Genomic DNA, 19,533 nt, shown 5'->3' with positions numbered 1-19,533 from the left:
AACTAAAAACATTTATCACAAGTAACGATCCCCTGGTGCAATCACAAGTATCCGTAGGAAACTGCAGTAGAGCCACTACCAAAGGCCAAGCTTTCGAGTATACGTCTGATTTCACCATTAGACCGTTCAACACTAACGCTTGCGTCAAGGCAAACACAACAATGCTTATTCTACAGGAATGTGCCAACACCAGTTCAATTTGGGGCACTTTCGAACACACAGGACAGCTCATGGCAACAGACAGAACTGGCCTACATTCACCGGCGTCGGACAGAAAATGTCTCACACTAAAAGTAGGACGTCTGAGTTTAGGACATTGCCACGGTTCAAGTAGAAAACAACAGTTTAACTTCGAATATCGAAACCCGCACCAAATACGGACGCTTTCAGCAGCAGCCATTATAGCGCTTCACACTCAACAATCATTGGACGGAACACAACTCCCACTTATACCCCCTCTTCTCAAAAGAGAAAGTAAAGCAAACAACGAAAACTTAACCACGCCCACCACACAAAAATCTATTTCATCTACTTCAAGCACCACAACGACAGTAAAACCAACTACAAAATTAAGCACAACCACAATTAAAACAACAATAGCCACAACAGCCATAAAAACGACCGTTAAAAGCACACCACCGACAACTAGGCCTATAACAACTACTAAGCCTACGACCACCACAACTAAGCCTACGACCACCACAACTAAGCCTACGACTACCACAACTAAGCCTACGACTACAACAACAAAGCCTACAACTACAACAAATAAGCCTACTACTACAACTACTACGCCTACAACTACAACAACAAAGTCTACGACTACAACTACTACGCCTACAACTACAACAACAAAGTCTACGACTACAACTACTACGCCTACAACTACAACAACAAAGTCTACGACTACAACTACTACGCCTACAACTACGACAACAAAGCCTACAACTACTACGCCTACAACTACAACAACAAAGTCTACGACTACAACTACTACGCCTACAACTACGACAACAAAGCCTACAACTACAACAAATAAGCCTACAACTACAACTACCACAGCTACAACTACAACTGCTGAGCCAACGACTACAACCACTAGGCCTACAACTCCAAGTACTGAACCTACATTGCCATCAACTACAACTGAAACCACGTCCACTACACAATCATCAACGACAACTATAGCGACAACAACAACTGAATCAATAAGCAATTCAACAACACCTCTCACAACAACTGAAAAAATTGAAGATCCTCCAGTCACGAAAAATCACACCATTACGGAGGATGCAATAATGGAAATTATTGATGACACTGAAAAAACATCTCAGCAAGAAATACCCGAGGCAGCATCTTTAACCCTAGAACAAGTACCGGAGGTGCCAATAAAAAACGAAACAGAAAGCGGTCTACCCCAAAATATAGAAGAATTCGGCGACAAAATTAAATTCGATATTTCAAAAATGCATGAGCAATATAAAATAAGTATAGAAACAGAACACGAAAACAAACTTGCAAAAGAAATTCGCGACGTTTATTGTCAACTATCAACGATAAAGAAAACTCAAGCGGTGATGTTAGCTCAAAGTAACGGAATTCTTGCTGCTTCAGCGCTCGGATTACCCATCTGTACGAGACTGCAAGGCTTCGGACAAGCGATGACGCTCCAACAATGTGAAACCAAACGGATTTTCATCTCCGCAAAAGAATCAAAATGTGGATTTCAACCATTCTTCACCTATGAAGACAAAAACTGCACAATCGGAGTAGATGGATGGTCCATACATCCATATTCCGATTGCTTTTGGAAAAACTCATTTGGTGAATTTAAATGGATTCCATCACACCTGGGAACACAATTCAACAAATGGAGAATGGGTAAAACAAAAAAGCAAGCATTCACATGCCGAACTTAGACCTCATCACAGAATTCGAAGAGTTGCACCTGAATGATTTCGACTACAGTCTGAAGAGCCATCCAGCGCATGAAACAATGGAAATGGAGCAACTAAACATCATAAACGATCTAGTAGGCCTAATGCAGGAATCAAATTCAAAATCTGTTTCTGACATAGTGATGTCAGAAAAACAGGATAATCAGATAGGAACCATGTTCTCATGGTTCGACACATCAAAAATTCTTATCCTATCTATCATAGGATTCATTGTATTCATCATATCCCTACGCATATTGATCATTTGTGACCCTTTTACAAGAATCATGGAAAAAATTTGACAAGCTAGAAGATTAAGACGATATGGAATAAATACGGAAGAAGCGCACGAATTAACTTCAATGATCCCAAATTCAGGCACTCAACCACCGGAAGAAATAATAGAGCAACCGTTCACTAGGATGACGGCTCCTACACCTCTTACCATGGAAAGACCCACACAATCACGCCCGGCTCAACCCAGCGCACCGAAACAACGTAATATTTATCAGTCATGGAAGAAAACTGGGAATCCGATCAAGCTCGCAAATGCACAGGAAAACACACGACTTGCACTTATGTTGTGGGTTATGGAATGGTATGGGAAGACCTTTGCAGATGCTCAACAGAAGTTGAATCTAAAAACAACTAACATTAAAAAAAAAAAAAAAAAAAAAAAAAAAACAAAAAAACAAAAAAACAAAAAAAAAAAAAAAAAAAACAAACTTAACAAGTTTTTATTTTGGGTGAAAGGGGAAAGTAGTAAATGTATTAAAAACTCGAAATATGAAAACTTCAAGTGAATTGTCCTTAAACAGCCACCAAACACACAAGTGTTAAGTAAAAGTGGAAGTTTAAACTAAAAAAAAAAAAAAAAAATGATGGAACAGAACAGTGAAGACGCAGTGCAACGTAATGAAGCAAGTGATAGTGAAAGCCAACCAGAAATAAACTACTTGGTGATTGAAAGTGAAAGTGAAACGGACAGTGAAACGCAACGAGATGGGCTCTTCGGTGATTATGGTTTTTATCCACCAACGTTTGAATTTAATCCAAATGCTACAGAACAAGAAACATTACCTAAATGTAGTAACTGTGCGATGAAAACGCACCCAACTTTATCGGCAGCAAGAGCAGATGCCGTGCAGAAACGAACACAAGCCATCACACGACTACGTGAGCAAGAAATTTTCCTTGAAATGATAGACGCTCCAAGGGAAGAAATAAGAAGATGTATCATCCAGAAGTTAGGACCCGCTGCATGGGATTACCATCCGAGGGCAGAATTTCTAAACCAGAAATTTAACGACAAAACACTACTTCATACAAGCGTGAAAGCGGGAAAACTGGACATAACGGATTTACTGTTAGACTACGGAGCTGACCCAGATATAAAAAAGAGGATGGCCAGACCATCGCACATAGAGCGGCAGCAGAAAATAACAAACTCTTGATCAGGATATTACGATATCACAAATACAAGTTTTCATCATACAATAGCCTTGGAGAAACACCACTAATGGTCGCCATCGCCTACGGGCATGAAGAAGTGGCCAGTTATTTGTGGATAAGTTCCAACGTTGCACAAATGGCAAAAGACAACAGCACCGTCCTACATTATGCCGCCAAACATGGAAACAACACTCTCGCTAGGGCAGCATGTGAAAGGAAAATTCACATTAACATCAATCAAACGACTAAACCAGGAAACTATACGGCTCTACACCTAGCCACAATGTATAGGCAAGATCTCATAACAAATATCTTATTGGAACACGGAGCAGATCCAGACGTAACTGATGTCAATGGAAACACCCCGCGGGATTACGCGTTTGATGAACATAGGAGAAACATATTTGAAGACTGGAAATGTATAAGAAGCCGCAAGAGAAAGGCTTCTGGCAATGAATAAGATTGAAGCAAAACAAAATTGAAGAACCAACAACAGTTTATTACCACTACTACAACAAAAACACTAAAATGAAAACATTACGACAACAAATTGCATTCATTAGACAGAATCTTCGAATTCCTCCAGCAGGCATTCCGGTAAAAACACCGCAGATCGAGAAGTGGGATAGAAAATATCCTCACCTGACTCCAACCACCACAACAACCTAGCGAGATGTTGAGGATAAAGATCGCGGTATCTCGCATATCCAGGATATCGGCTAAAAACAGATAATAAGAAAACGTTAACAAAATCGGAAACATAAAAGAAAGAAAAGGAAAACCAACTCACAGGTAGTAATAATCACCGATCCAAACTCGCTGAAAGCCAAAATCGAAAGCAGAGGAAGGAGCACAGGGATTATTGAGTAGTGAAAACAACAGCAATTGCACTATCAATTCCTTGTCCTCGGGTCGAAATCGAGCAAAGAAACGAGACGGCGAAGAAAACAACAACACCCAGATCAGATGCAAAACATCATCAAAATTGCCCCGATGGCGCAACAAAAATTGTAAAGAGTCAACCTCAATTTTAAAACTCAAAACAAATGACACGAAACGACAACGAACGACAGAAAATCAAGAACCGACGTAAAAGAACGGCAAGAAAAAACTAAAAGAAGAGAAGAGAAGAAAAGCATATAAAAAAAAAAAAAATGATTGAAATCTGTAGTAGCATTCCAGTAAAAAGGAACGTAGACCAGCAATTATTGACTAACACTTTATTAGCATAAAGACAATGAATAACGGTATAAAAAACATATCTTGTATTTTGTGCCTCATACTGTAGCCCAACAAACACGAATAACGGTGAAGGAAAGAAAGTAGGTGACGGGTAAAGAACAAGTTTTCACCTAATCATTGCCACGCCACATGCCGAAGAGAAGTAAGGAGAAGAAGAAAATCAGAAGACAAAGAGAAAATTGGAGGACCAATTTCTTCTTGCCGAAGGGGGGAAGGAATGTAATAGACCGCAGCAACTCCTCCTAGCAACAGCAGCCCCACCCAGCAAGAAGGTCGTCACGAATGCAACCTTCCCTGCGGATAATAGTTAATGATAAAAGTAAAAGTTATTGTAAACTCCTCCCTTCTTAACCTTCAATCTCTTGGTATATAAGCACATGGTTGTATCGTCTTAAGTAGAGTTAGTTTACTGGCAAATACACAGTCTAGAAACTATTACAGTATTTTATAAAACTATTGCATTCGGTAGTACATTTGTTGTATAAAATTCATCAAATTCGTTATTGCATTTTCATTTTTTAACTTAAGCTCCCGTGTTGCTAATTCCGGAAAGTAGACTACAGCAGACAAACACTATATATTGATTGAAATTTAGAAACCTTGGATCCAAAATCGGTTAATCTTTGGCCCACGTTACATCTCTATAGACAATTTTTTTCAAAAAAATTGCCCGAAGGACATTACCGAAGGAATCTTGTCCTTCAAACTTAAAAATTTATTTCTTTTATTTCTTTTATGAAATTCATATTTACAATGAAAATGTAGTGAAAGTCAATAGACTGTTCCTTATTTCTCATTAATTACATGACTTACTAATGTGTTTTGTAAGGAACGGTCTATTGAAATTGTTGATTTGTTTTATTCGTAGAACTCATTAATGTAACTTTTTTTTTTTTCACCGCCATCACCTTCAGTATCTCTGTTTATTGCTTTTTCCATTACCCTTGACTTCTGTACAATGAGATTTGAAATAAAATAACAGAAAGAAAATACGCCCTTTTTGAATTTCAATAGCCTTGAAAATGGTCATCAACGATGAAGTGAGTCAACACGAACCCTCGCATGCACACGGCGGTGGCCTTTAATGAGGCGGAAGGGGTGACGAGGGCCTAACACACCTTGGTTACCTTCCGCTTGTTATACAATCTCAAGGGATTGCAAGCAAAGAGAGGGATGGAAGGAAGGAAACGGGAGGTGGGAGAAACAACAGTCAATCCATGTCAGTTCACCAGCGAAGAATGTCCATCCTAAGTTCTCTCAACAAGAATAAGTTATTTGATAGTGTAGAGGAGATAGTTTTTTTCGTGAAAAAGGTAGAAGTGGAAGACAATGTGTATTTACGACGTGACAAACCGTTACAGAGTGTTGCGAGCTACAACAGCAACAGTAAAATTAAAAAGAAGATGGATGAAAAGTGGCTGTTCAAAAAAATAAGTTACGTTTGCCCTCATTTTGGAGATCGCTCTAAGACTAACCAGCGAGCAAACCAAAATGTGATGGCACAAAATTGCCCAGTGCATCTGCAGTTTCAGTTTTGTTCTCGGCAGGTGCAGGAAAAATTTTTTATCGTGTCCATAAACGTTCCCACATAGCAACGGGTAATCTTTAAGACATCCAAAGGATATCCGGTAGTCCAAAAGACATCCCGGACTAAAAAAAGATGTCCTTAGGATGTCTTGTTAGGGATATTTTGGTACAAGGACATGCCTGACAAAAAAAAGATGTCTTTAAGATGTCCCGTCAGGCCTACTTTTGGGACAAGACAAAAGAAGACTAAAAAAGGATGTCTTGAAGACGTCCTGTCGGGGATACTTTAGGCCAAGGGCATGCCAGACCAAAAAAAGATGTCTTTTGGATGTCTTGTTGGGGATACTTTGGGACAGGGACATGACTGACAAAAAAGATGTCTATAAGATGTCCCGTTATGCCTACTATTGGGACAAGACAAAAAAAGACTAGAAAAGGATGTCTTTAAGATGTCCTGCCGGGGATACTTTAGGCCAAGGGCATGCCAGACCAAAAAAAGATGTCTTTTGGATGCCTTGTTGGGGATACTTTGGGACAGGGACATGAATGACAAAAAAAGATGTCTATAAGATGTCCCGTCAGGCCTACTATTGGGACAAGACAAAAAAAGACTAGAAAAGGATGTCTTTAAGATGTCCTGCCGGGGATACTTTAGGACAAGGGCATGACAGAACAAAAAAGATGTCTTTTAGATGTACTGTCAAGAATACTTTTGGACAAGGCCTTTTCGGACTACAAACAGATGTCTTAAAGATGTCCTGTCGGGGACACTTTAGGACAAGGGCATGCCAGACCAAAAAAAGATGTCTTTTGGATGTCTTGTCGGGGATACTTTGGGACAGGGACCTGCCTGACAAAATAAAGATGGACATATGGAGAAAGCAATTAAGGACAATATAAAGATGTCTTAAAGATGTCCTCTAAGGGATAGTTATGGACAAAGCAATTTAGGACTATATAGAGATGTCTTTAAGATGTCCTATAAGGGACACTTATGGAGAAAGCAATTAAGGACAATATAAAGATGTCCTTAAGATGTCCTGTAAGGAATACTTATGGACAAAGAAATTAAGGACAATATAAAAATGTCTTTAAGATGTCCTATAAGAGATAATTATGGACGAAGTAATTGAGGACTATATAGAGATGTCATTAAGATGTCCGGTAGGGGACAGTTATGGACAAAGAAATTAAGGACTATATAAAGAAGTCTTTAAGATGTCCTCTTTGAGATAGTTATAAATAAAGGAATTTAGGACTATATAGAGATGACTTTAAGATGTCCTGTAGGGGACACTTATAGCCAAAGCAATTTGGGACTATATAGAGATGTCTTTAAGATGTCCGTCCAGGACTACCTTTGGATAAAGCTGTCGAAGACTAAAAAAGAAATTCTTAAATATATCCATGAGCAAGACTAAGTCGGGACTTGACAATGATACTACCTAAGTAACAAATCCATAGGTCAGTTCAATAAGTACAGTGGCTACCTAAAGTATCGGAACGCGCGAGAGAACCTTATGGGAAAAGGCGATTTTCTCGGCGCTCCTAAATACAGCGCATTCGTCGGAAAGCGAAAAATTTTTTTTTGTAGGGAGTTATAGGGGTCAGCTATTAGGTGATTTTTTTTTAAATTTTTTCAATGTTGGGAAGGGGTGTTTTTAACCTGAGCCCTAAGTATCGGAACACGCGAGAGAGCCTTATGGAAATGTGGCTACTTTTACAACCTATTATTAGTGAACTATTTGTAATAAAACTACAGGAAAAGATGCAAAAAACAGAACTATGCTAGTTCTACAATATACATCATTTTCAAATTTTTCATTTAAATTTAACCCAATGAATTTCAATTTGAAAATCCAATTTATCAATTTATCCTTTTTTCCCCTTTCTTTCTCCTCCCAGCAGAGTTGTCGCGTTTTCTCCCCATTGGGTTGGGAGAAAAAACATCACCATTTTCTCCCAAACCAATGGGGAGAATATACCCGGAATATGAAAACGCGACAACTCTGCTGGGGGGGGGGAAGAAAGGGGAAATAAGGATAAATTGATAAATTGGATTTTCAAATTGAAATTCATTGGGTTAAATTTAAATGAAAAAATTTGAAAATGATGTGTATTGTAGAACTAGCGTAGTTCTGTTTTTTGCATCTTTTCCCGTAGTTTTATTACAAATAGTTCACTAATAATAGGTCGTAAAAGTAGCCACATTTCCATAAGGCTCTCTCGGGTGTTCCGATACTTAGGGCTCGGATTAAACACACCCCTTCCCACCATTGTAAAAATCTAAAAAAAAATCACCTAATAGCTGACCCCTATAACTCCCTACAAAAAAAATTTTGTCGCTTTCCGACGAATGCGCTGTATTTAGGAGCGCCGAGAAAATCGCCTTTTCCCATAAGGTTCTCTCGCGCGTTCCGATACTTTAGGTAGCCACTGTACTTTGATTTCATTGTTTATGTACTAAAGTGGCATAATGGTTAGGATACTGAGCCAAGAAGTCAGAGGTCTGCAGTTCGAATCCAACAATCTACGTAAGAAAAATATCTTGTCTTAATACAGTTTAAAAATATATGTCAAAGCGTCTTAAACATGTTGTAATATAATAAATATGTGCAGATGAATTAAGAACTGACAAAAGGACCAAATAAAAAATAAGCCAACAATCCCGCAAACATTGCGACATTTTTTTGTGATGACAAACAGATGGCTTTAAGAAGTCATAAAGATATCATTAAGATGTCATCAGAAAGATGACCAAAGGATTTCTTTGTAAATTTCGAAAACTGTCGTTAGGTCTTCTTAAGGAAGTCTTTAGGCTTATCGGAAGACATGTAAAAGACGGCACAAGAATGCCTTTAAGACGGCGGCAAGATGTCGTAAGAACGTCTTTAGGAAGTCTTCACGCTAACCGGAAGACATGTTAAAGATGTCATAAGGATGTCTTTAAGACGGTGGCAAGATGGCGTAAGAACGTCTTTAGGAAGTCTTTGAGCTAATCTGAAAGACATCCTAAAAATAGTACTTGTCCCGGTCAATTGGGACACAAGTAAGGAGTCTTTAAGAAAGCTCAAAGACATCCTTTGGACATCCCCACTCGGGACAACTGGACATCTTCAGGACGTCTTAAAGACAGCCCGGTGCTGTGTGGGTTGTTCATCAGAATCACCCCGTGTCCGCACAACACGTGACAACGTGTGCCAGGAAAAAGTACTATAATTTAATTTAGCAATGCTGTTATGCTTCTGGATACAAATATTATTATTTTTAAAAATAGACATTTGGGTCCTGAGGCACTTGCCTTTGCTGAAGCTACGCTTTCCGCTGGAGCCCAACCAACCAAAGTGCGGGAGCTACTGCAAGACAAATACGGCGCTAATCTCATTAGCAAAGACCTAGTTAACATCAAACAAACATTGACAGGTGAAGTTCAAAATGAAAAAAGTTGTCATTACTAAAATTTTACTTACTTCACGAATATTTTTAGGAAAGTCAGATAATGAATGGATAGACACAGTCGATTACATGATGGACCTACAGAAAGACAACAACGTCATTAAAGTATTGCACAACTCAGATTGGGAGGTCGCCGCGATTTTCGTTCAGTTGGAGAAGCAGTGACAACTATATAAAACCTACGGTAACGTAATAGAATTAGATGGTACTTACAAAACCACGAGGGCTGGCTTTTCCCTTTACCACCTTTTGATAGAGGACAATAACGGTGATGGACAGCCCGTCGCGATGTTTTTTGTAAAGGAAGAAACGACAGATTCCATTTCCACGTGCCTGGAAGTTTTTTCAGAGGTAGAAGTTTTTGGGATGAACAGCCAAATTTTAATAAAATATATATACCTTACTTCTCTTTACAGAACAACGACATCTCCGTCACCAAAGTTACCGTGACTGATAATGACTGTGCGGAGATTGCCGCTCTTGCAAAGTATTTCCCAACAGCAACACACATCCTATGCCAATTTCACGTTTTGAAGGCTATCGACGCGAAGCTAAACAAAATAAAGAATATCAGAAAACAAAACAAAAACGAAATTCAAGAATATTTTCGTTCAGCTCTCTTTGCGGCAACGCAAGAGGAATTTGATGCATCTCATGAGCATTTAATGCGTCAAGGTAATCGTACAATTAAATTAATTTAATATTATGAACTTTATAAGCATGATATTTACTTGGCAGATGGGTGTGTTGCAGCTTATTTTCGCGACAATTGGTTCAATGTCATCGATAAGTGGGCATCTCTGGCGCGTCGTAATCTTCAGACGTTTGGCAATAACACCACAAATCGCCTGGAACGGTAACAAATTTTATAAAAAAATTTTCAATTGTATAACTAAATGTAACGCATAATATTTAGCTTCCACCATACCATTAAAGACGTCCTGCAGAAAACGAAACGACTTCCAGAGGTTTTAAGGACGTTTGTGAACATAGTTTTGCTCCGTCTCAGTGACAGGCAAGTAAAACAAAACATGTGGGAGCTCAGGTTTTCCACAAAATCAAAGCATCCCTTGCTTCAAAACTATGCCAAATCCATATCACCGTATGCTTGGACTAAAGTGGAAGGAGAAATGAAGATAATGAAGAAAACTTATGATTTCTTTCTCGATGAGGTAAGTAATTAAAATAATATTGCAAAAATGAAAACTAATCTACCTGTTGTATGCTTTAGGAATTGTCGATCTACAGCATTGCGTCTCGCAACACAACTTACCAGTTGAAACGCGATTTGACCGGCTGTACGTGCCAATTCTTCATGTCGTTTGGTCTTCCATGTCGACATACAATCTTCTTTCATATCAAAGACCACATTGAAATCCCTGCTGGATAATTTTTGGGACATTGGCGGAATCAATGTTTAGAAGTAAAGAACTCATTAATTTAAAATGAATCCATCTAACCAATAAAGAATTACCTTTTTAGAATGATGTGATCGTTCCGACAGTTGTGACAGCTCCAACTGGATTACATCGAACGAAGCAGGCCGTCCATCCAAACACTGATAAGGACCAGTTTAATGAAGCGATGACCTTCTTTAAGAAACTGGGTGACACAATGAGCGTTTTGCCAAAGCCTAACTTCATTCAAAAAATGAATTTCTTCCAAGAGATTCATTCTTTGATTAAAAATGATAAGCCGCAGCAGATAATGAGGACAAATGATGCTTCCGCTGAGAGCCTTTCTTTGAGTTCCAAAGTGTTATTAAATCCTGGATTTACAGCTGTTGAGGTACCACCTTCTTTGGCAAAAGAGGGTGCATCTGCTGACGAAGAACAAACTTTGCTGTGTTCTACAGAGAAAAAGGTAACAGAAATTAATACATAAAACCAAATACTTACATCACACTGTTGTTGCATTTAGGATTTACCTCTTTCTTGGACATCCCTCCACCTTCCGGCAGCTCCGAAAACAAGAGGTCGTCCGAGGAAAAATGCTGGGTATTTTTCATCATACCACACTCATAAGAAACGACCTCGAGTTGATCAGAAAATCACGGAACTCCAAAATATGATACTTGACGAAGGGGCCGAGATATTGCAAACCGAAGAGATGTTCATAGAAGATGAGTTTGTTGAAGAATCAGTATTGCACACTGAAGCGTCTTCTTCCATGGCATCATTACATGATGTAGTTGTTCTACCTAACGAGGTGACTAAATTTCAAAATTAGTGTAATTTATCTTCATGGTAGTAATTTTCTTTTTTGGGGTACCAACCGAAAGGGCTTATCCTCAACTGCGTGCCGTCCAACGCGGGACAGAAGCGCTCAACCAACGCTATTCCTTGATAAGATAGAGCCACTAACGAAGACCAACCGACTGTCCTCAGGATACATCAACAGAGCTATGGAAATTTTGAAAACCCAGTATCCGGATATCGGTGGACTGTTTTTTTGCACTCTTTGCGGTACGCTCGACTATCCGCAGGCAACCGGCCGTCAGTGGATGCAAATTGTGCATGATGCATCCCAACACTGGGTGTTGGTGGCAAACGGTTTCTTCCAAGAGAACCATGTCCTGGTATACGACAGCATGGCCGGAAGCAATTGGCGGTCGAAGCATATCCTAAGCTGTATGTCACTCCTTTTAAAAACACCTGAAAAAGAGATGACATACATCGTTAAAGCGTGCCACCGGCAAGGAAACGGTTTCAACTGTGGTGTGTTCGCGATTGCCTTTGCAACAAGTTTGGCGAACGGCCAAGATCCATCAACCCTACTCTACTCTCCAGATTTGCTTCGCACTCACCTCAATGAATGCATAGCGAAAGGTTATCTTTCTCCGTTTCCTTCCACTATCTGCCGCGTTAAGAGAGCTCGAAAAGATTCAGTTCTTTCCGAGTCGGTCTTTTGCCAATGTCGTAGAACATCGTACATGTTACCAGCGAAAGGATGGACCATGGTGGAATGTGAAATTTGCAAGGAATGGTTTCATTCGATGTGTGCTGACAATTTCCCTGAAAATGAGAATGAAACATGGTTATTTAAGTCTTGTAAATGATAAATGCAATATCTTTGTAAACTTTTGTTGGAATGAGAAGATGTAGCTGCATACTCAGAGCAATGCTTGCACATTGTACAAAAAGTATTTGCCAATACCTTTCTTACTGTTTAAACTTCTCGTCACACTTGTTCTATGTTAGTCAAAGTCAAACACCTGTACTCAGATGAAATTAAAATGTAAGCTACAGAATGACTTAATTAGAATGTAAATAGTCAAATACCTTCACCTATGTTCCTTACGCTTCACCTATGTTGGAGTTGAGAGGAACATAGCATTATAGCATTTTTTCCAGTTTGATTTGGTATCAATCTAAGTATGTCCTTATTTCATCTCTATTAGTTGTGGTCATAACAAGGGTTCTGAAGACACATTAATAAAGTGAAACATTAATAAAGTAAAAATTTACAATAGCTAATTGCACACTTACAAATTACAAAAGGCATCTCTTACAGGTAAGCAAGCAACCAAAATACTGGTACTCAACGTTTTTGGGACGACGAAATGTTAACGAAAAACATTTTGATTAGCCAAGGAGAATTTTCTAGAAAGCAAAACAAATTGTTAATTAATGCAAATAAAATTTGAATGTATAATAAGAGAAAGCTTATACCACTGTATCTTTTCCGAAGAGAATGATGAAGAACAAAAGATCTAATGGATACTGAATGGAAACGAAAAACGAAGAACGAATGTGGAATGTGTAAAACGACACAGCACAGGCACACAGCACGGGCAGAAGGACCACCCTTGTTCATAACTAGTGCCATCTGTAGTTGAGGGGCAAAAGCTGAAATGTCTATTGCGCGACCTAAGAAAAAACATCAACATGGCTAATTCCCTTAAAGGCAAACAACTTCCAAGGCATTGGAAAACAATACCTAAGCTAGATTTTGGAAACTAGATTGGCAGCATCACAAAATTATCATCGAATCCATTATCCAATTCTCAATCATCAAAAAAGTCTCTAAGTAATGCACTTAGTGCGTCATCTTCTTCTTCCTTATTGATTTTTGGTTCAATGTTTGAATTGACATTTTAGGAAAAGAAAAATAATTATGTGATAAATATTGCAACTTGGGTGTTCAGCCATGGTTTTTCTAGTCCAACAGTCGAGCAAACACTTTCTCTGTCTGCATAAACAGATGATGATCTTCTCATTTTCAGACCAAGATCAGACACTCCTTCACCACACATTGATCCTTTGGTCTTAACAGATAATAAACAGATAAATTGGATACAAAAACTTAGTCAAACAGAAGTATTTAGAAAAAATACTTGAATCAACTCTGGTTTTTCTCTTCCTCTGCTTCTGCCTCTTCCTCTGTTACCATATCTTCTTCCCTGTCCTCTAGCATTGTTAGGAAATTCTGAAGATTTATCAAAATTCAAGAGAGTTTCTTGTGCCTTTGCAGGAAAATTATGTCTAATCGGGGCCGATTGCTACTTAGTGGACACAAATCTTTTTCAAAGAGGTGATTTTTTACACTTACTGGAATTCTTTAACTACAAGTTAAGGATTCTAATGTAACGAAACGCCAAGCGAAGCCCCTTCTTGCCCCTTTTATTTTTGCTTAATTAAACTAAAACCTTATTTCTTAAACTTCCCTTAACTTAATACCCCACTAGTTGACCTAGTTATTAGACTTTCTAGAAAATATAACAAGCGGAGAGAACAAGTCTCTGCACGCCCGTTATAAATAGAAACTTTTATGATTTGTCCAAAGCCGCCCAAAACGGCCTTAACCTGCCGTAGCTAAAAATAGATATATTTTTGTCTGTTGGGAATTGCCCAAAACGGCCCGAAACTGCCCGGCCTATTTTTAACAATCGTCCAAATTCGCCCGATACCGCTTGAATTTGTCCGCCTATACCTCTTCGTGACGTCCAAATTCGCCCGATACCGCCCGATTTTGTCCGCCTATACCTTAACATTGTCCCGTATGTCCCCCACGGGATGATGACTAACATATAAAAAGCCACCGTAAACTCCCAAAAGGCAGTCAGATCTACTCTGCCTGCTCCGTGTGCCAACTTAGGCCTCTGCAGCTCTCCCGCCGAGCCCGCTACCGTAACTCTTGCAAGCCGCAGAATAAGTACCCTTTAAGTAATCACTAAGTAGCTGATTGACTATTACTTTATTACGTCTATGCCTTGAAGTTAGTACCCATTGGTAACCTTAAAGTGTCATGAGTCTTCTTTCCTCAATTTACGAGCTTGTTTAATTATTCTACGGCTACCTGTCGCAAATCGGTTTATAATACACGGCTTTTTATTTATTGCGTGCGTGTTGTTTTATGCTTGCTAAGTATACAAGACATTGTGAGTAAAGACGCCGCATTAAATTAAACGTTTCCGTATTGGAGACAACATGACAACGTCGTGTACTCCTTTACATCTGGTGGCAGCGGTTTTCGAACTCACTTACAATGTCGCTGTATACGGGTGCTAAGCCTAAAACTGGACGTACCTTCTTCCAAAAATCTAATAAAACTGATAACGCTCCGGTTGAACTCTCTGAAATTCCACCTTTCACGGCTGATCTGACTCAGCCTAATACGTACACTCCTCACAATTTTCCTCCTTCCCATAAGAGACCTACTCGTTCAACGCTAAATTACGTACCTTTAGAGCAAGTAGATAATCCTGAGGCTATTTTACGATCTAAGAAGATACGCATCCAAAACACTGACAACGTAAATCCGTCACTTATAACCAGGATTGCAAATTTCTTTACACCCAAAAAAGTGACAAATCTAACCAATTTATCAATAAGTACCGAAAGCTCCAACGAAGGCAGTATTAAAACAGAAACCATAACTACGCAATTAAGCCTTATTTCCCAAGCCCCGCAAATTACTGTCATCCCTGAATCACATAGTGCAAACACAACGCCCACGATCAATTCAGTAAGTGAAAAAACGGACCCAGCAAACAGCAAGGTCCTAACAAATAACACCCTATCCGACGAAACTAACACTGACCAGCCAATACAAAATATCTGTGTAATAAATAACGAGGCCACCACATTCCAACAAGATCGTGTAGACAACCAGACTATCGAAGAAGCACTCTCGACCATAATTCCAAACACTTCAGACCTTCCCCCGCCCACTAGCAACTCATTTTTCGAATTAGTCGACCGTCTCACAGGGCATCTCCATATTCCACCACCAAATACCAGTACTCCCCAAGGAAACATTACACCTAACACGCTCAACTCCACCACAAACGCCATCAATAATCCCCTACCTTTTACGCCCTACATCGAAATCGAACACATCCTGACAGCCCTAAGCCAACACAGCAACGCTATCGGCGGAGACGAAATAAGCCCCGATATCATAGAATACCCTTTAAGAACAATTTCCGCGCATGGAAAAGTGGAACACCACGACGAGGATTGCGACATGGCACAAACAGTACGCCCATCTACTCCGGCAAGAGCTGAAACACATACGCCCAGCGTATCCACAAGCCAGTGCAATAATCGATTGGATAACAACGGAGCTAGAGAGCACCCCATCCAAACAGCAAATCCATGCCCTCCGACAGGCCATTCAGCGTGCATATCTAGAGACGTGCGACCATCATTCCCACTTTCCACTCCAGCCCCACTTTTCAGAACTATTGCACAACTTAACCAAACTCGTGGAAAGGAAGAAACTCACGAAAGCTCTACAACTCTGGCAGCACGAAGCGAGCGAGCTGACAGCCCTTTTGTGTGCATTTGTGACCGCTGCAGTCAACGAAATAAGATCCATTCTCCACTTTGTGAAAATAACGGGCCAATTCGCGGTCGTAGCGCAGGTTTACACCACAGCGCTCCGGAAAGAAGCGAGTACCAAACACACGACACGACAAGGAACCTACTCTCTCATCCAGCCACTCGAAACCCTAGCAATAACACTGAACACAAAACACCGGATCGGGATCACGCTATTTTGTACAAAATTCAGTCAACTGATCAAACCCCTGTTCGACCTCAACCACGTTACACCCCTGCCGTCACCCTTGAAGATCAGAATCCGATCCCTCATTTTCCAAATACGTACGGACCAGTTTATTACCCCCACAAAAGACACAAAATCCTCACCGTCTCTGGTTTGATACAAACCGAGCTGACACTCTAAAAGAAACCGAGGCATATACGCCTTACCCGAAAGAAGCGGGCTATCAAACTCCCGAGAACAGCACACACAAAAAAGCTCGGGTAAACTGCACCAATTACTCACCCACTGACGTCACACGGGACGAAAAGAAAAGCGAAGACCAAGAGTGTTTATTTAACGAAAAAGGAATTCACAACATAAACATCACAAAAAACCAAGAAATGGCATCACCCCCAAATTATTACCGGAAAAATGACCACCGTAAGGGCAGGGAAGCCATCACCATGCTGAATCAGCTGCAAAATTTCTCAGGCAGCCCCGCTGTTCGCTTCGATCGTTGGATTAAGCTTTTCGATAACGTCGTAGCCATGTCAAACTGGGACAATGCAGAAATAATCAGTATGCTATCAACTAAAATGTCGGGCGAAGCATACGACTTACTACAAAACATCTTGGAATCCAGCGATACTTACGAATACGAAGATATCAAGAAACTCTTCCAAGAAAACTACCATGGATCCGAAGACATTGATTTTAATCAAAACCAATTCGACGAGATACAACGGAAGCCAAAAGAAAATATTTTAAATTATGCCTACAGACTTAAAACGCTATACACACGTGCCTATCCCTCCAACAACCAGGAAACACCCGAAGAAAAAACCACGCAACTAAGATTACTTCGACAAAAATTTTTGCAAGGACTGGAACCAGAACTTCAAAACATCGTAAGACACAAATCAGTATCAACATTCGAAGAACTTGTATCTATCACACAGAAGTACGCAAAGCGCGTCCAATCGGATACGATAGAAAAAGACAAAAGGATATTTGTTAACGCGATAGCTAGCACACAAAACGAAACAGCTATCCTACAAGCAATCGAAAAACAAAGTGAAAACATAAACTCAATCGCATCCTGCCTGAAATTAGCCACCACTGAACCTGCTCTACAAGAAACAAGCACATCGCCCGACTTGAGCGGAAAAATTGACCGTTTAACGGACGTCATAACAAACCTCGGCAGCATCATGCAGGCTAGCATTCGCCAAACAAATGAGATACGTCAACCCCCAGAAATAACTTCAGCTATCCCCCGAACCAATCAAGACACGGAAATTTCTCAAACCACGCCCCCCAAAACAGTTTCAACCGCCAAGGCCCAATGAACGGGTTCCGACAACCAGTCGGAAACACTTTCGGCAGGCCTAACGAAAATAACTCAGGTCAGCAACCTTTCCAACGAAATAGGGCAACGCAAAATGCCGCTGGCTGCTCAAACTGCGGCCTCACCAACCACAGCATCGAAAGTTGCTTTCGATTTATAAAACCGCAAACGACACGAGAGACGCCACCTACCTGTTACTTTTGTCAACAAGTAGGCCACGTAACGAAATTTTGCCCCGAGAAGAAAAACTTAATTAAGCCTAATGAAACTGACGCTTCAACGAACCAGGGAAACGAATAAAGGCCAGCCGTAAAATGGGGTTAACGGAGAATAGGTCATTAAACCCCAAAACCATACCATCAGTCGCAAAAATTACAGCTTTCAGTAAATCAGCAGCCCCTCGACTTTCTGTGAAAATTCACGATATTCCGTTTAAAGCATTATTCGATACGGGTGCAGCGCGGAGCCTTTTACATATAGATATTTTTAATCGGATAGCGCGGGAAGAGCAAGTGAATTGCTTTGAGTCCGACGTAGAACTATACGATGTGCACAACAAAAAATTGTTCACGTTAGGGTTAGTTTCCCTACCAGTTGTTTACGGAGCCAATTTACTAGACCAAGAATTTATCGTCACGAACGGTATGTCAGAATCATGTATATTGGGTCTGGACGCCGCAGACAAACACGAGTTTATTTTTGATGGCCGCTCTAAAACTATATTCCTTGCCCGTGACAAACTGGAAGGTAATCAGGAAGTTAAACAAGATGGGTTATTACCGACGAGCCAAGAGTCAACGGTCAACGTAGCCATGACTCTAGTTAGGAAGGTTTTAATTGCCCCTAGATCTTCTCAAGTTGTAGAGGCCACATTAAAAGAGCAGGGTGATAAATTAGGCACTAGCTCTCTCTTTTTATTTTCCCAGAGTATGGATTTACCAGAGGGAATATACATAGGCAATTTCGTAAACGCTACGAACGAAAACAGAAAATATCAGATTGTTGTAGAAAACAATTCCAATATGTCACACACTCTACCGAGAGATAGTCCCCTGGGTGAGGTAGAATTCTCTTGTCAACTGATAGGCAAAGTATCACCAGGTCAAGACTCTGCTTCTCGGGAGACCGTTTCCACTGAAGGGTGTGTTCCTGAAACAGATGTGGATGTTGACCCACAATATAAAAAACCGTTAGCTGCGCTTCTAAACGAATTTACTGATTTATTCGCGACAAGAGACTCTGGTTTAGGGAGTACAGGATTAATAAAACATTTTATTGATACGGAAGGAAAAGGACCTATTCGACTTCGACCCTATCGCACAGGCCAAGGCCAAAGAGAAGAATTAGAAAAACAGATAAAAGAAATGCTGCAAGCAAACGTAATACGACATTCGACGTCCCCATGGGCAGCTCCAGTAATTTTAGTTGTAAAAAAATCAGGGGAATTGCGTTTTTGCATCGACTATAGGAAATTAAATAATTTAACAAAAAAAGACTCTTATCCACTTCCGAGAATCGACGGCACCCTCGATAGGCTGTATGGAAAAAAATTCTTTACGACCTTAGATCTGGCATCAGGAT

General features: G+C 40.1%; 3 protein-coding genes across 3 annotated transcripts; all 3 read left to right on the top strand.

Moving 5' to 3' along the window:
• Nucleotides 1–9,120: 9,120 nt before the first annotated feature.
• LOC116917756 (protein FAR1-RELATED SEQUENCE 5-like) lies at nucleotides 9,121–11,498 on the top strand. The gene is given in 9 exon segments (XM_045169171.1): nucleotides 9,121–9,125; nucleotides 9,436–9,581; nucleotides 9,646–9,775; nucleotides 9,839–9,965; nucleotides 10,031–10,289; nucleotides 10,353–10,470; nucleotides 10,531–10,786; nucleotides 10,846–11,037; nucleotides 11,097–11,498. Coding segments are annotated over 9 exon segments (1,635 nt in total).
• Nucleotides 11,499–11,681: 183 nt separating this feature from the next.
• Nucleotides 11,682–12,672, top strand: LOC116916550. Its single transcript, XM_032921808.2, has 2 exons — nucleotides 11,682–11,822; nucleotides 11,896–12,672. The coding sequence occupies exons 1-2, from the start codon at nucleotides 11,682–11,684 to the stop codon at nucleotides 12,670–12,672; spliced, it is 918 nt and encodes a 305-aa protein (XP_032777699.2).
• A 4,431-nt stretch (nucleotides 12,673–17,103) lies between these two features.
• Nucleotides 17,104–17,953, top strand: LOC123469826. Its single transcript, XM_045169170.1, has one exon. The coding sequence runs from the start codon at nucleotides 17,153–17,155 to the stop codon at nucleotides 17,951–17,953; it is 801 nt and encodes a 266-aa protein (XP_045025105.1). The 5' UTR covers nucleotides 17,104–17,152.
• Nucleotides 17,954–19,533: the final 1,580 nt, after the last annotated feature.

This window comes from Daphnia magna, linkage group LG2, assembly GCF_020631705.1.
Source record: "Daphnia magna isolate NIES linkage group LG2, ASM2063170v1.1, whole genome shotgun sequence".
NCBI classification, from domain to species: domain Eukaryota; kingdom Metazoa; phylum Arthropoda; class Branchiopoda; order Diplostraca; family Daphniidae; genus Daphnia; species Daphnia magna.
Note: the sequence above shows the minus strand (reverse complement) of the source record. Positions and strands in the feature narration are given on the sequence as shown.

What these genes read in the sequence shown, in the direction of transcription:
- LOC116916550 (XM_032921808.2), top strand. Translation starts at nt 11,682, where the DNA reads ATGATACTTGACGAAGGGGCCGAGATATTGCAAACCGAAGAGATGTTC. An exon ending in TAGTTGTTCTACCTAACGAG is followed by an intron (nt 11,823 to 11,895) that starts GTGACTAAATTT and finishes ACCAACCGAAAG; the next exon opens with GGCTTATCCTCAACTGCGTG.
- LOC123469826 (XM_045169170.1), top strand. Translation starts at nt 17,153, where the DNA reads ATGTCAAACTGGGACAATGCAGAAATAATCAGTATGCTATCAACTAAA.